At 41.0% G+C, this 17,001-nt stretch overlaps 1 protein-coding gene across 2 annotated transcripts in view; it reads right to left on the minus strand.

Moving 5' to 3' along the window:
* Positions 1-17,001, minus strand: part of MYO19 (myosin XIX) — a 182,075-nt gene that overhangs the window by 35,235 nt on the left and 129,839 nt on the right. For both annotated transcript variants that reach the window (XM_088482422.1, XM_088482423.1), the window contains one exon: positions 2,383-2,492. In XM_088482422.1, the coding sequence (XP_088338548.1) occupies positions 2,383-2,492 (110 nt within the window). The remainder of the gene's footprint in view (positions 1-2,382; positions 2,493-17,001) is intronic.

The raw sequence follows: 17,001 nt of genomic DNA on the forward strand, positions 1-17,001 counted from the left end.
CACTATCTTGACCATCAGTCGCGATGGCGGTAGCACCAGCCAGTCTGAGTAAACTCAGGCTGGATGTACGAGGCCAGGAAATCTGCTTCCTGTTTTCAGCTGTGAGCGAGATCACAGGAACCGTTCTGCGCATGTGCAGTTTTCTGATAATCTAAAAACTGCGTTTATCCATTCACTAGCGGCCGGACCTGAATCAGGCCCACAATGCAGAGTGGTTCATATGATGCACACGAGCATTACAACCGGTGAGGTAGAACAGAGGTGTGGCCGGGGAGAGTTCAGTAAGAGTAAATTCATGCAAATGCTTATTATTCAAACCAGAAATTATGCGCATATACTGTATGCCTGTATCTTTTAAGTAAATTCTCCCAATAAAGCTGGGTACACCCTAGCAGATTAATTCTGCCCATCTGATAAAAGCTGACCTTACAGAGAGATTATCGGATTGATGTGCACACGTACACACGAAGCAATAATTAGCTAAGTGTGTACTTCCTTAAGATGTCTTCAACGGGATCGGGAGGTCAGGAACATCAGTTCCTTACCTCCTGATCTGACTGTTGCAGGAATGTTTGAATAAGTGTGTTGGCTAACGCTCCTGCATACACACTATACAATTATCGGCTGATCATCTTAAAACCAACACATGTAGACCAGCTAGATTTGTAGATTCATTTATCATTGTCTAGAATGAGATGAAGCTGGACTAACAATAGGAAGAAAAATAATAATTTAAATCAATATGTTAAAGCATTCTTTAGACTCTATTCTGCATGTGATGTCTAACTATAAATTAGGCTCATTTTGTTTTTAATTACAAAAAGTGGCGATATACTGTACAGTACCCGTTGGAAAAAGAGTTACATACAGTTGGACACACAAATATGTCACTCTTAAAATTTTATTTTATTTACCTTTGGAATGTATTGTATATAATCACACTAAAGATAAGGGGTCCATATTTTTCCTGTACAACGCCATCCTAATTCCACACCAACCACCCGTCCACGCTCATGAATTAGCCTGAAAATTTTACCTTAGCTTCTCTTTGGGGGCTGACACCTGGCATAGCATACAATACATGCTAACACATTCAAATCATCAATCAGACTACTCTTTCATAATCCTCACCAGATGGTACATGGTCCCACACTGTCTCCACCCGAATACTACTGACCTGTGCTGGAGAGAGCTGGGCACATTTTTTCATATCTAGTGGACCTGTCCGAAGCTTGTTTCATTTAGGAACTAAATTATGGATATCCAGGATCACAGGATACTCCAATGCCTCTTTAGCCGCTTACACACTAGATGATATTTATGAATGATATGGACAATAACAATATCGTTCAACGATATATTGTTCAATATGTATGCATTGAACGACCAACGATGTGCACTCCCGCGGGTCGTTAACGATATCTTTTGTCGTCCGTACATGCAGGCCAATCTTACAATATCGTCAAGAATTGCCTGTTCAGAGATGTGGCAGGATGACTTCACTGAAAGACATCTTTAAAGAGATCTTTCAGTGTGTACACCCAACTACAGTTCAAGCGAAATCTTTCACCAATATCTTTTATACAGCACATCGCCTAGTGTGTATGATCCTTTACTCTACACCTCCTACTTTGTGCCCCAATTTGTTGCCGCGCCTACAAATAAAATAATCTCTCATGAGGCCAGCTTGCAAAGATATCAACTGGCACACAAATGGAAGAGCCCAGATTCCCTCCCTCTATTCTCTGGTTTATTTCTAGAATGGAATGTAGCACTAGCTTCAAAACAACACTGGAGAAATTCTAGACTGTTTGGCTCACAGCAGCTCATCTTTACTTGACCCCATATGAATCTTCAATTTCTAGTAGTTTTTTTTTCTTTTTCTGGTCCTCTGCCTCTTTCAACTTCTCCACTTCCCCTCTTCTCGCCATCCTCTTCATCTCATGTAACCATCCCTCCTTCCTTCTACTTTATCTTTCCCCCACACAACTCGATTTCACTTCTTCTTTTCTATTTTCCCTCTAGCCCCCTGTCATTTACCCTCTTCTCATTACATGAGTATGGTCTATAGCAGTGATTCCCAACCTCGGTCCTCAAGGCACACCATCAGTCCTGGTTTTAGTGATATTCATGATTGTGCACAGAAGGATAAATCAATATAACTGTGGTACTAATTAAGTCACTTGTGCTGAAGTATGGCTATCCCCAAAACCTGGACTGTTAGTGTGCCTTGAGGACCGTGGTTGGGAACCCCTGGTCTATAGACTGAATCCTTTGCCTCTGCTTACTTTACATTGGAATGTTAGATTATTATCTAATGTTGGGATTTTGTATTTCTGCCAAAGTGACCTTAATATTCGAAATAACAAAAAAAATAAATACCTTGTATTCTTTCTGCAGTCGGGCAGTTCTTTATCTCATTCTGCATTTTCAACCTCAACTGTATGGGTGCAATTATTCCATAGCGTTTCACAAAGCTTTCAAAAGAAATCCTGTTATAAAGGTTATAAAAATGTATTATTGCATGCAATATAGTAATAATGGGCACGATTCAATTCTACGCAATGTAAATAGCGCCGGGAGATAGCTCCCGGAGCTATTCAATTCATCGCGATAGGTCGGGGAAGGCTCATTCTCGCGCCTTAAACAGGGTTTTTAGGCGCGATAACGGGCATTCCCCGACCTAACTTCCCGGCGTGAGGCTGTTTTCCAGGCGCGAAGGGCAGAAAACAGCCTCGCGCCGGGACTTTTGTCGGATTTTTTCTCTCATCCCCGGAGGGATGAGAGAAGAAATCATTAGTCGGACTTGGCAACGCGGTGTATTGAATAGCTCCGAGAGCTATCTCCCGGCGCTATTTACATCGCGCTGAATAGAATCGTGCCCAATGTTAGAATCATTCTACAAAATGATGTCAAAGCTACAAATAATCTTAGTATATGGCAATCATATAGTAATCACCTTTATTTATAACATGTAGTCAAGTGAATTGTATACATTTGCAGAAAAGTTATAGTTTGCATTTGGCAATATAATAAAATAGGTAAATTAAAAAAATGCTAAGGAGGAAAAAAAAATTTAAATTTCGAATTATTTTCAAATATGCCAGAATATTCAGACAGATCTGAGGCTCTACCAGAATTTGAAATCTGTATCACTCCAAAGCCACAAATTCCTTTATCTGGCGTTCATTCTAAGGATAATTTGTGTCAAATATATATGAATATATATTCATCGCACACCATATGATCAGTGTATAAACCGAAGCACAAAACACTTTAAATGTACTGTTCTCATCTCATTGCACTGAGAGGTGAGATGTTGGTAACGGTCACCTCTAGCTCCGCACAGATTAAACGTGTTCAGAGTCAGGGATAACATTGATACAATAAGCCTCTGCAGCACCAAAACACTAATGACTCGCTTGTATCACTCAAATATGGCGCATTCACTTCCTGCTGACAGAGAAAAATTCACGGTTATGACATATCTGTCTAGTTGTGTATAAGATATATTGAGCTGAAATGCAATCTATGGGTCCACAAGCAAAGAAGCAAAAAAACAGCAAAGCCGGAAAAATGTGCACAATATCCCTACTTTGGGTTGTATTCAATTAGTTTCGCCCCCACAATACTTTTTCACAAGCCGGACTTTTCGTCTACATCGCATATTTTAGCTGTGGAAACTTATCATGCGCGCCCCCACTATTCGCCATATTTAATTCCAAAACACGCGAAAACACAACCCGGCGAATGCAATACAGACGAAATGTACTGTCAGAATTGGGGAAATCAGCCCGACACCCCCTAAAAGATGCACTAACCATTGCAGAGTGATTTATAGGTAGTCTTGGGGGTGGTGACGGGGGAGTGGTTGGATAAACGCAGACCTGTTTGAACGCAGATGTACTCACTGCATGTGACGAGGTTAGCAATTTCTGAGTAAGGTCTGACCTGTTGTAATTGTACATGTGGGGCTAATGTTACCCGATGTATACGCCGGACTGCAAGGAATTACGGATGTGAGATAGCGGTAGTGGGCGTCTCTATGCTGGCTGTGCGACGGCATTGCGTTAGCATTCATTAGCATATTTTCACAGAGGGTCTGCGTGCGTAATCACAGCTGTGATCTGTAGAGAATCAGGCCCTGTGTTAGGAGCATATCCAAACAAAAAAATAGCTGCTGAAAAATATTACCAGATTGATTGAGCAGCTGCCATTTTTTTGTTTGTGGTCATGAGATGCATGAATGAGCCAGCATTAGCAGGGCATGCTGGTTCTAGTAGTGCTAGTTGGAGTTCCCAGGGGTGACTCCCAGGTAAGCTGGCTCTCAATTTGGATGCATGTATGTATGTGTCTTTATCATGAGGCCTTACATTTGCCAAAATATATTTGTGAATTATTATTAGGCCTTATAATTGGTATATATTACATTTGGGGTGAGCGTTGGGCGTAGGGCCCCCGAGGGTACTCTGGCTGGGCCTCTCAGGGCATCACCACTTAATACAGTTACTTTTCACATCACCTTTTGTGTTTGTTTTTTATTCATGTAATTTTTTCACATATATTTTAACCTTTTTTTCAACACTCATTAACTACTCGGACACATCTATACTTTACACTGCACTGTCACTCTTTTTCCATTTTCGTGTGATGCCCTGGGCTGGACGTTATTTGGGGTGCTCTGCGCCCCGGATGTGAACCCCTTAGTGTTTGGGACTGCTAGTGACAGAGAAGCCGTGACGTGGCCTAGCAGCTTCCCATGTATTTGCAAATGCATGCAACCAATATCTCTGAAGTTCTATTACCATATAGTGTTCATATATTGTTGCAAGTATAATTCAGTGTGCTGAGGAACAATAGGGGGTTAAACCCCCCTGTGGCCGGAGGCCAACCACACGTGATTAAAATGGCTGCCAAGGCATTGAGGGGATTAACCCTCATGCCATTGCGCCATTTTTAAAAGGACAGTGTAAAAGTACACTGCACATGGTTTATAATAAACTATATTAAAGTATATATGTATTGCTGTAATGCACTGCAGCTGATCTGCAATGCATTAGTGCATGAAGCAACGTATATTTAATAGGCTATGCACTATATGGTTTAAATGTATGTTTTGTAGAGAAAATGCACTTCTTGAATATATGCCTGAATATGACATGACCAGCCTCTGTGCCTGCAGAAACTAGCAGGAGGTCTGATGAATAGGAAGACTGCAAACAAAAAGTAAGGTGGTCGCTCATATCAGCTTAATGACATAGCACAGGTGCTGAATCTCTATTATCATGTAGGATTTAAGTATTTTTTGTTGATATTGCTGCAGTGTGCTGGAGGGCAAATACCTTTTTTTTTCCTGTGTTCAGTGTAAACCCCACCCTTTAAGCTGATATGAGCGACCACCATACTTTTTGTTTGCAGTCTTGAGAGGCATGAAGGGAGCCAGCATTGTGAGGATGTGCTGGTTCTTATAGTGCCATGTGAAGGTTTCTGGGGTACCTTCAAGGTGAGTCAGCTCTCAGCTTATACATGTGCTGTTATTATGCAGGACACCAATTTGTAATTATATGATCCAGAGTGGGTGCTACTATTATATAGCAATAATTATTTTGGGGTGAGCGTTTGGGAGTGGGGCCCCCGAAGTTGTTCTGGCTGGACCTTTTTCAGGGCATCACCACTTAATTCACATAGATATTTTTTATCACTTTTCTAATTGTTTATTATTTATGTCATTTTAATTCTATCTCATTTCATTAACACTTATTGATTTATCTTTACACTTCACTATCACCTTTTTTCCCCTTTTCGTGTGATGCCCTGGGGTTGGTCCTTGGCTGGAATTTTTTGGGGTACCTTGCTTCTGGGACGTGAACCCCTTAATGTTAGAGGCGCCAGTATAGAGGAGCCTTGACGATGGCCTGGCGCTTATTCATATATTTGCAAATGTATGTAACTAATACCTCTGAATCTCTATTATCATGTAGGATTTAAGTATTTTTTGTTGATATTGCTGCAGTGTGCTGGAGGGCAAATCTTTTTTTTTTCTGTGTTCAGTGTAAACCCCGCCCTTTACGAGCACCTGTGCTATGTCATTAAGCTGATATGAGCGACCACCATACTTTTTTATTTGCAATCAAATAATACTGTTCCCTGCTAAGTGTGTGGGCTACTTGTTGAGCTCGACCTTGGAGTTCCAGGTGCACTGCTAACCCTGGTGGCGCAATGCCACAAGCAGGGGCCTACTCTGAGAGGCCTCCTCCGCTATAATGCGGCTCTCAGCTCTCTCCGGAACTGAGTGTTCCCTCTCGGCCAACATACCATCCAGACCTAAGCGGCTCTATAACGGCGGGGTGGAGGCTGACCTGCCTGCATGAGGCCACGACTAGACGCCCTAACTTCTCTAGGGCTCTGCTACCCCCTTGTCTGTTGTGGCCATGACAGCCAACTCAGACCGGGCCCTTCGCTGAACACTGGACTCTACATCTACCGATGCATATATATCAGGAGGCCCTACAGCTTCCCTGGCTGGATCCTGATTCTCCATTGCTGCATGCTGCCTACTGCTTGGATCCCTAGGGGTATAATTACTAAAGTGCAGGTTTATAGAAGTGAAGTTGTTTCCTATAGCAACCAATCAGATTCTACTTATCATTTATCTAGCACATTCTAAAAACCCACACTTTAGTAAATATACCCCCTAGTCTCTCCTGTTACAACAACAAACAGGATGTGAATCCTACTTGCTGCTCTTGGGAATGTACGGTTTGCCCCTTTTGCCTCTGTCTCCCATTTTTCCCTGCCTTTATTTTTTTGTATGGGTTAACCCTTGCAGCTATCTACTTCTCCAACTAGATTTCAATAGCAACCAGTACCTCCCTTATACCTGTTGTAAGGTGAAAGTTACAATAATTACCTGACCTACAGTTCAGCTTTTTGGTATCCCTCGTTGTGAAAACGCTATCAAGGGGATTTATGGACAGACTGGCTGATATATACTACATTTTGTCTAAAGCTTCTGTATACAAGTTCATTGACTTACTTGGTGTTAGAGCTCCATCCTGTGGACCTTGTCTATAATTCCTTTTCAACTATCAGCACCTGTTATTTCCAATATCATCATTAAAATTGTCAATACACTGACTCTATTATTAGTCCCCTATGGGTTATTGTGGCCCCCACTAGTTTATGTCTTTACTAATTACGTAAGTAACCAGGAAGGTGACAGTCTGGCTCACACTTCTGTAATAGTCTCGGCTATATCATATCCAATATAGCCAGTGGCGGATTTTACAGGGGGCCCCCCAGTAAAATCTGCCACTTAATTCAGTGAGCCAGTTGCAGTCCGTGCCTGTACTGGCTATACTGTAACTGGAGGTGCCTTTCCATTGGAAGCGCCACATGCTAGTCATGCACAGGACAGGCAGCCCGTGGGGGAGTGCTAGTCCGGGATCTGTTCTGCCTTTCGGGCAGCGCTACACAGCTTTTTGAGGCTGCAGTCAATGCAGTCCCCAGAAGCCAGTGTTATGCGCTCATGAGCTGCTGACCGCTTGTTGGAACTTGAGGACTGTGAGGATAGGATGGAGGATTACCACCAAGCTGCAGGGAACTACATTAGATGCTCAGTATATTGGATGACACAGATAACTGTTGTAAGTATAATAATCTACAGATACGGGGGATTAGTGAGGAGATACAGATCCAAGCCACTATTGGAGTGCTTACTAAGTTATTCAATAAGGTGCTAAAGTGAGCTCCGGACCTAAAAGAATATCTCATAATGCACTAAAACCTAGGAACATTCAAAAGGATAAACCATGTGACATAATTGGTCTTCTACATTGTTTCACTGACAAGGTACTTGTCCTCCGAAAAAGCCAGGGTATTGAGTTCAACGGTTCCCCATTACAAATATTTTAGGAAACACGTTGCAACAGTGATGTTTTCTTGGTCCATTGATTATTAAACTCAGAATCATCAGCTGAAGTACCACTGGGGCTTCTCATTGAGCATCATGGTCCACGACAATGGTACACTCCATTCACTTAAAGAACCTGGGAACTTGCACTCCTTCTATACCAATTATTCCGTACAGAGGAAGAAACAATGCTCTCCATCTCAGCCTTGTGATGTCGCTGGCCATGTCACCTGATTTTTTCCCTCCTTTTCTTCTCCTTTTTTGATTTTTGAATTCTAAAGTTTACAGTGTTAGCTACCAGCATATCATGCAATTGTGAACATACCTTGATTCGGATCCTGTTTATATTTTTCTTTTTCTTACATAGTTCAATGTTGCTTGAATGTCTGTGGTTTTACCATTTATCCTTCCGCAGCAACTTGTTAGAGCTCCAGTGCAGGAGAAATTCGATTTCATAGGTTTACTGAGTTTCATGTTTTTTTTTTTTTTAAATATCAGATTGTGATGTTCTTGTTTGAGTGCCCCACAACTACTTTTCTCTTGTCAATCACTAAACTGGCCATGGGCGTCCTCATGTGCTGCAGGGCAACTTTTTTGGATTATCTTGTATATCAATGTTGCCTAGTTGTTTCCAATGCAGTTCTCCCCCTTGAGTTTTTGTGATCGGCTGCCCCTGAGCTCTTGAACTTCTCCATCAATGCGAAGGGGCTCAATATCCCTTACAAACGGTCCTTAGTACTCCGTGAGTTCCATAGTGAGAAGCTTGATATTGTGTTTGTACAAAAACTAATTTTAAGCGAGGGAATGCCCCATCGTTCAACATTTTTTATTACCAATGGGTTTTCACTACTGACAACTCTAAGTGATTGAGGATTTAATGTCAAGGCGCTCCTCTCTTACTGAGCTGGTTACCCATTATGTCAGAGGGTCGAGCATTAATTTTTGTGGGGAAAATCTTTCATCAAATGTATACTTTTGTTAATATTTATGCCCCTAATAAGGGTCAACCTGCCATTTTTGCTAAAGTTTTACATGTTGAATCTGTGCAACAAGGTATTGTTATTATAGGTGGAGATTTGAAGTGGACATTTGACCTGACTCTAGACACATCCAGGTCTACCTCAACTGTACCCCATAAAGATCTTCATAAGGTAAGAAAGTTTTTTCATGATCATCATTGTTGAATGACTGCAACACCCTAAACAAAAGGATTTTACCTTTTTCTATAATCCCCATAAAGGGTGTTTCCAGATATATTACTTTTCATGTATCACAGACACCTCCACCTAATTAAAAGCACGGCTATTGGTTTAAGTACATGCTCAGACCACGCACCTACGTCCCTTTACATTTTTGGTCCGGAATCTAATGTTGGGTACATACTGGCTGACAATTGAACGGCCGATATATTGTGTGTGCATCAGCCAGTGTGTACCAGCGATGTCTGAACAACGTCATTCGCAGCCATATCGCGTCGGCTGTGCTGCACAACCGATGCCCAAATATTGCTGCACGGGCTGGCAGTGATTGACAGCTCAACTGGACAGGCGCATGTAAATGCCCGCCCAGTTGTGACGTTAGTCATGATGAGTTGGCAGTCTGTATGCAGAATATATGTTCTGCACATATATCTGCAGATCAGTCTAAATGCTGGTCCTGGAAACTAAAAGAAGGCTTAATGATTTTTTTATGTTCTGAAATCTGAATTAAGAAAACTATTGAAGATTATGTGACCCAAATGCTCCCTATGGGAGGCCCATAAATGTGTGATCCAAGGGAAACTTATACAACTGGATTCTTTAGCTAAAAAAACAAAGGGAGGCCCAGAAATTAACACATATGATGGCTTTGTCCATCTCTGACCTCATTTTGGAAACAAGTTATTCGAAATCACTAAAGATGTTGTACGAAGGGCGGTACCAGACAGCCCGGAATTTTGGATATTGAATGTAAGATCTATTTCCAAATATAAAAAGTCTCTTTACGACACATGAATAATTTTTTAAGGAAGTTATACCACTTTAATGGAGATCAGTGTCATCTCCGTTGTCTAAAGATTGGTTGACTCGATTAGATAGGTATATGATCATGGAATAGATCTTTCTGTCAGCAATGGATCCACTTTCCAGATTTATAGCCACCTGGTTTTACTGGTTGGAATTCAACAAATCTGCCAAATGCAAAGTCTTCAAAACATATAAATATACACCCTTTTATTATACACAAATCTTCCAAACCCAACTTAAACAGTTATTAGATGGAGGCCTCCGAGACGACACTATTTCCAAGGATGAATATTCTTTTTTGTTTTTGGACTTTCCCATCACACCTATTTTTTTTATCACATCCCCAAAATATACAAATCACTGACTGCACCCTCTGGGAGACCTATTATTTCTGCTATAGGGTCCCTCACTTCTAATTTATCACAGTTAATAATTTTTTTCTGCAAAAATATGTTGTTAAATTAAAATCTCATATACGAGATACTATGCATATCCTTAACACTATTAGAGATATTTCATGGAAACAACAATATTTATTTTTGACACTTGATGTACAGGCATTGTACACACACATTCCCCATGATCGGGGTGTACAATCGGTGGCTCACTATCTGGAAACAGATGAAAAAAGAACACCAGGTTTGAAACAATTTCTTCTTGATCCCATCACTTTTATTTTAACACATAATTATTTCACATTTGAGGAGTCATTTTATCAACAGGTGATGGGAACGGCCATGGGCACAAGGTTCGCTCCAAGCTTTGCAAATTTATATATGGGCAGATTTGAAGATCGATTTATTTGGAATGGACCGTTTGGAGTGAACCTAGTGTTCTATGGCCATTATATAGATGCTCTATTTATTATTTGGGATTGGGGTGAACACTTAGCACTGGATTTCATTTATTTTCTGAATTTGAATTTGAAGTTTTCACACAATTTGAATCATAATTCGGTGGAGTTTTTGGATATTACTGTTTTCTCGGACGGCTCCACTATATCTACAAAAAATTATAAAAAAGCAGTGGATACTAATAATTTTCTACATTTCTCTATTGGACATCACCGACCATAGTTACAAAACATCCCCCTAAATCAATTTAACCGGATTAGGCGCAATTGTTCTTCCATCAATAGTTTTGAGGATCAAGCTAAATGTATAATGATTTCGCTACTAGAGGTTATCCCTCAGAAATCTTAGATAAGGCATATGCAAGTAGTTACAATCAAGACAGATCAGAATTATTGGTACCCCATAAGAAAAAGAGTAATGTACAAACTTTAACGTGTAATCTTTGTTTTGTATCTAAATACAATAATAAATCCTCACAGATTAGGAACACCTTGAATTCTAATTTCAATATTTTGAAACAAGACAACTTATTAAATAATATCTTAAAAGAGAAACCACGTATTGTGTTCAGGAGGAACAACAACCTCAGAACATACTTGGCCCCAAGTGGTCTGAGGAAGGACACTAAAGTTGGTTTAAAGAATAACCACTCTTGGTTGTCGAGGTTGAAGGGATGTTTTAGATGTGGTAAAAATAGATGTTTGACCTGTGATTCCATATCTAATCGTTTGGGTAGAATAATATATTCCAATAAAGAGAGCTTTCCAATTTTGGACTTCATTAACTGTGATTCCAGCTATTGTATCTACGTACTGCAGTGCCCTTGTGGCCTGCAGCACGTGGGGAGAACCATTCGTACACTTAAGACCAGATTCAGGGAGCATAGGCTCAACATTCTTAAAAGGTTCCAATCTCATAGTGTCTCCCGCCATTTCAGTGATGTACATAATGGGAATCCTCAAGGACTATCGGTCACTGGTGTTAGAACAATTGCGAAGAGCAATAGAGGAGGCAATCGCTATAGACAACTTTGCTCCCAGGAGGCTTTCTGGATATTTAGGCTTCGTACCTTATATCCAGATGGCCTCAATGAGACTATCAATTTTGAGTCATTTGCTCACTAGAGAATTGTATATTCAATTTATTTTAATGACGCAGCTAGACAACTGTGTGTCCATCGGTGGGACATATATTCCTATAACAGCAACAAGGTTAATTTATATCAGTATAATGGTTGCCATAGTATTACCATAGAGCTATCTGGTTATATCTAACTATTAGAATATATAAGGGCATATCAATAATAACAATGGCCCTCATTCAGAGCCGTACGCTCTGAGCAGAGCGCACGCTCTGAATGAGGGCCGTCCTCCATAACTATGGAGCGTCCTCCTGGACGCTCGTATAGCTGTGGGTCACCACCCACAGCCTATACGAGCGTGCAGTTTGATGGCCGCGATGGTCTTGACCATCGCGACCATCGAAACTGCGAGCCGGAGCCTGCGGTTGAGGTTTTCAACCACAAGGCCCGGAGTGATTTTGGCTCTATCAGAGCCAAAATCACTCCCACTGACATCACTAGTGATGTCAGTGGGCCGGCTTCTGACGGGAGGCGTTCCCTTAGGAACGCCCCCGTCAGGGAGGCACGCCCCCGGCACGCCCACCAAAGGGGGCGTGCTGTCAATCAACATCGACAGCACGCCCCCTTTGATCAGACACAACGAGCGAAGGAAAGTCCTTCGCTCGTCGCGTCTGGCGCATGCGCACGACGGAGCTCCCTCCGTCGTGCGCATGCTCAGTGCAGAACATCGACCCACTTGCGAGCGGACAGCCGCTCGCGAGTGGGTCTGAATCAGGGCCAATGATGTATAGCTATATTAAGAAATTCAGTATAAATATGAAACAAAAAATCTTTTCAGGAGCGATATGGGCTCTGAAAGAGGCTAATAACAATGTATGAGGAAAAATATTTTACCCTGAGTGAACTGCCTCTATGGTGTAGAGGTAATGTCTAGTAATCATTGTCAGGAGGGTCCTAGGTTCGATTCCCAGACAGGGATGAAATGAATAATTAAACTAATTTTTTATTAATTTTTTATTTATTTTTAATATGTATTGTTTGTTTTAAGTTAATATTGTCATGAGCTCCATGCATATAGAACAAAGATATATTTTCGATATGCATATTAAGACAATGTTTGATGTTATATTTTTTGATATATATGTAATGATTTTGTTAAATCTTTCGAGAGAAATATATACTAGTGCAAGGAGTTTCATATTGGAGAACAAAATTACTGCCTTCCAGGATACACCTGGGAGCAATGAGCAATTTGAGTCATGATCCAATCGAAAGCTTTCTTGTGCCTTATAAACCCAACTGAAATATCAGACAGTCACTCTTTGAAAAAGCCCCCGTTGCAAGGGGCGAAACGCGTCAGTGGACTTCCCCCATTCTAAGGTGTCATTTGCATATGGATGCTCCATATCGGATGTACCATCTCCGCACTTCAACAGCCGTTTCCTGTTCTGCTGAGCGGTATTCCAGGCAATATAAGGAGGCGACTTTAAATTGGCTTTAACCCGGCAAGTATAGCGGGCTGCACAGCCGCCAAGGGAGACAGTAGCGATTGCTGAGGCAACGTCAACCCTCATCTGGCACCCACCGACACTCTCTCGGAAAGCCGTCCTCCTCCAAACACCGCAGCGCTGTACAGCCTAATAGGCTATGGACAGGTATCATTGATTTACAGCGGCATCTGATCAGACCAATTGCATTATTTCCATATATATATATTTTTTCTTTTTTTTCTGGACATTAATTTAATATATCAACTGGACTTTTTTCAGGTGCTCATCAATTACTCCAATTCAGATTGCACAAGATACTCAAATGCACTATTTATTCAAGTAGTATTTTTTATTTAGTTTTTTATGCTCATTAGTTTTACTGTTGCAATTTAAGAGACAGTGTATTTGACAATTGAATGTTTGTTTTTCATTAATTGAAACATATATATATATTTTTATAATAAAAGGGTGTATATTTATGTTTGGAGCCATGACTGTTTTTTGATGCATGTGAATCCTGCGATCTAAGCACTAATAAGGCGTATTAGCGCAGTCTGTGAATAATTCATGTTCTGTCTTTTTTTGGGTATTCACAAATCCCATAGTTTAAGACTTGCTGCTTCAATTTAATTAATTACAGACATCTGTGTATTTAATTTATTTATTATTTTCCTGATAGGCGCCAGTATCACTAGTTTGTATGTTAAATGCAAAGTCTTAATAGCCTAAAACGGGTCCCTTGATGTGCATTTCTGATTGTGGAATGCCTTACCACCTCACCTCCCCCCTCCTTAATTACCTCCTTATCAACCCTCCTTTGTTTCCCTTGTATTGGCATTTGTTTGGCTTATTGTTATTATATTGAAAATTTGGATGCATCATGAGCAGATATTTCTTGTCTATATTTACAATTTGATATATGTTCAACTGTATTTGATCTGTGCATCTTTAAAGAATATATAAAAAAGTAAACTAAAGCTGATCTTACCTCTTCTCATGCTGGGTACACACTGGCCGATATATCGTAAGTGCGTTGGTCAGTGTGTACAGACAATATGTCTGAACAACGTTGTTAACAGACATATAGCATCAGCTGTGTAGCACAAACGATGGCAGATATATCTGCACATTGTGCTCTGTGTATGGGCGGTCAGATGACCTCCTGTACACTTGCTGCAGAGCGAGAAAAATAAGATGGACACAATGAAATGATAGAACTTGATATATAGCGATGTGTTTATCCCTGCAGTTCTGCTCACTCTCTCTTTTCTGAATACATTATTCTATTTTTGTACTCTTTTCTGAATGTATCATTGTATTTTTTGTATTCATTATTGACATTTATGTATTCATTATTGGCATTTATGGGACCACGATTTAGTGGCCTTACAGATAGTAAGAGTTGCTTAATGGTTACTGTTACTAAAGGAATTATGAAAATTAAAGGAGTAATATCTCTACTTAGAATAATAATAATAATAATAATAAAAAAAAAATTCACACTGTATGGCAACAAGCAGTGAACAGCCATTATTAACATTTGTTCACTGGATCCATAGAGTTTGAGCCTGAAATCAATGCAAGATTATCAATAATAGAAGTGAATTGATTGTATTATTTATTATATCTATTTGTCCCTTTTCGTCCTCCTCTCTTTCACTTCCCAGTTTTTTTTTTCTTTTCCTTTTTATGTTTAATGTTAAGCTAGTTTTGTAACCTCTTGTTGAATTTTATATTAGGAGAAGAGTGGTGGTATAATTATATCTCTAAAAACTATACTTAAGAAATATGACATACTGTATACCATATGCTAATGTGTAGCGAGCAACCACCACCAATATTTGTGTACTGGTTTCCAAGTGATTAAAATCTGGTTAATATTGTGACGGCATTGTTCTTACATTTTCTTCTCCTCCTTTCTACGTTAAGAAACCTAGTTGTTTACACTTCTAACCAAGCTGTGTTCTTTAAATCCAAGTTGTCTAGTTTTATTAAATCAAAATCCAGAGCTATGACCTTCAGTGGATTTCGGATTGAAAGTGCCATCATACTATTGTGATTATAGAAAAGTGTCATTAAATATTAGTTGAATTTACTGAATGATGAAAGATACATGTGAGCCCATAATTAAATATATTTATTTGTAATACATATTTATTGTTGATTCAGTTGCCCACTGCTACAGATATGAATAGATGTTTTTAACAGTGTTTAAATGAAATCCAAAGCTGAGTTTATAATTGCACACAAACGCAAGATTCTCATCCCCCTAATTAAGGTGGTGTGGACACTAGCACAATATAAGTCTGCCTGAGCCAGCAGAATCAATATGCCCTCCTTCTGAAGAAACTGGGAGATAAACCCCAGAGAAACGCATTAAGGTGCTGGGGCGCTGACTATTGAATTGCCGCCTACTGTTATTGTATCCGTACTCCAATGCTACCAAGAGATAATACTGCTGACACCTAGAGAGTCACTATACACCTAACCATCCAACTTAGAGTGTCTGCATTGGAAAGTGATCACATTGCTGCAGCAGTCCGGGAGGCCCTAGAGCCGTTTTATCATCCACCTGCTATATTACTGCCGGAAATCTGGTCCATGTGGTAAGAACATTACACGCTATGCAGTGCCAACTCAACTACCAGCACAGCAGGGATTAAAGTCGTAGACTGCAAATGGACATCAAAAGGCAAGTTGAACATGGAATGGGATTGAAATGCCAGCGGCTGTTTAGTTCAAATCCCGACAGTAGATGCCCGACATGAGGAGATCCCGACTAGGGTAGGTAAGTATACTGACCGTTCCCTGTCCCCCCCCCCCCCCTAACCCTCCCTTAGTGGTGCCTAACCCTAACCTCCCAAATAAGTGCCTAACCCTAATATCCCCCCAGGGGTGCCTAAATCTAACACCACCTCCCCACACCCTAAACCTAACCTCCCCCCGGTGGTGCCTAACCCTAACCCTCCCTTCTAGTGGTGCCTAACCCTAACCTCCCCCCTTAGTGCCTAACCCTAACCTCCACCCAGGGGTGCCTAAGCCTAACACCCCCTCCCCACACCCTAAACCTAACCTCCCCCCGGTGGTGCCTAACCCTAACCTCCCCCTTAGTGCCTAACCCTAACACCCCCACCCCACACCCTAAACCTAACCGCCCCCCGGTGGTGCCTAACCCTAACCCTCCCTTCTAGGAGTGCCTAACCCTAATTCCCCCACCCTCCAAACCTAACACTAACCCCGCTAGACTCCCTAATACTAACCCTCCCTTCTCCCCCGCAGCATACGCTAAGGGCACCCTGGACTTACGTTTGTTCGGGCTGGCGTACCGGCGTCGGATTAACATAGGCGTCGGTATTTCGACGCCCATGTTACAGCCCTTGCCGGGATTCCACTGTTGGCATTGAGACCGGGCCCCCATGCGGCTGCCGGTCTCATTACTACATCCCGTTGAACATAGATAGGAAGATTGATTGATACAAAGCCATTGAAAAAAAGGTCTCATGGACTAAAGGGTCTACTTATCAAGTCAATTTTTCATAAAATTATGCAAACTGAAGTTTCTACATTTGAAAGTCTCCTCCAATAACCGGGAATGTAACTCATAGTGACAACGGTTATCACTACTGATGCGAGTTAAAGTTAGTACATAGCCGAGGCA

This window comes from Taudactylus pleione, unplaced genomic scaffold (assembly GCF_031769625.1).
Source record: "Taudactylus pleione unplaced genomic scaffold, aTauple2 ptg000288l, whole genome shotgun sequence".
NCBI lineage: Eukaryota > Metazoa > Chordata > Amphibia > Anura > Myobatrachidae > Taudactylus > Taudactylus pleione.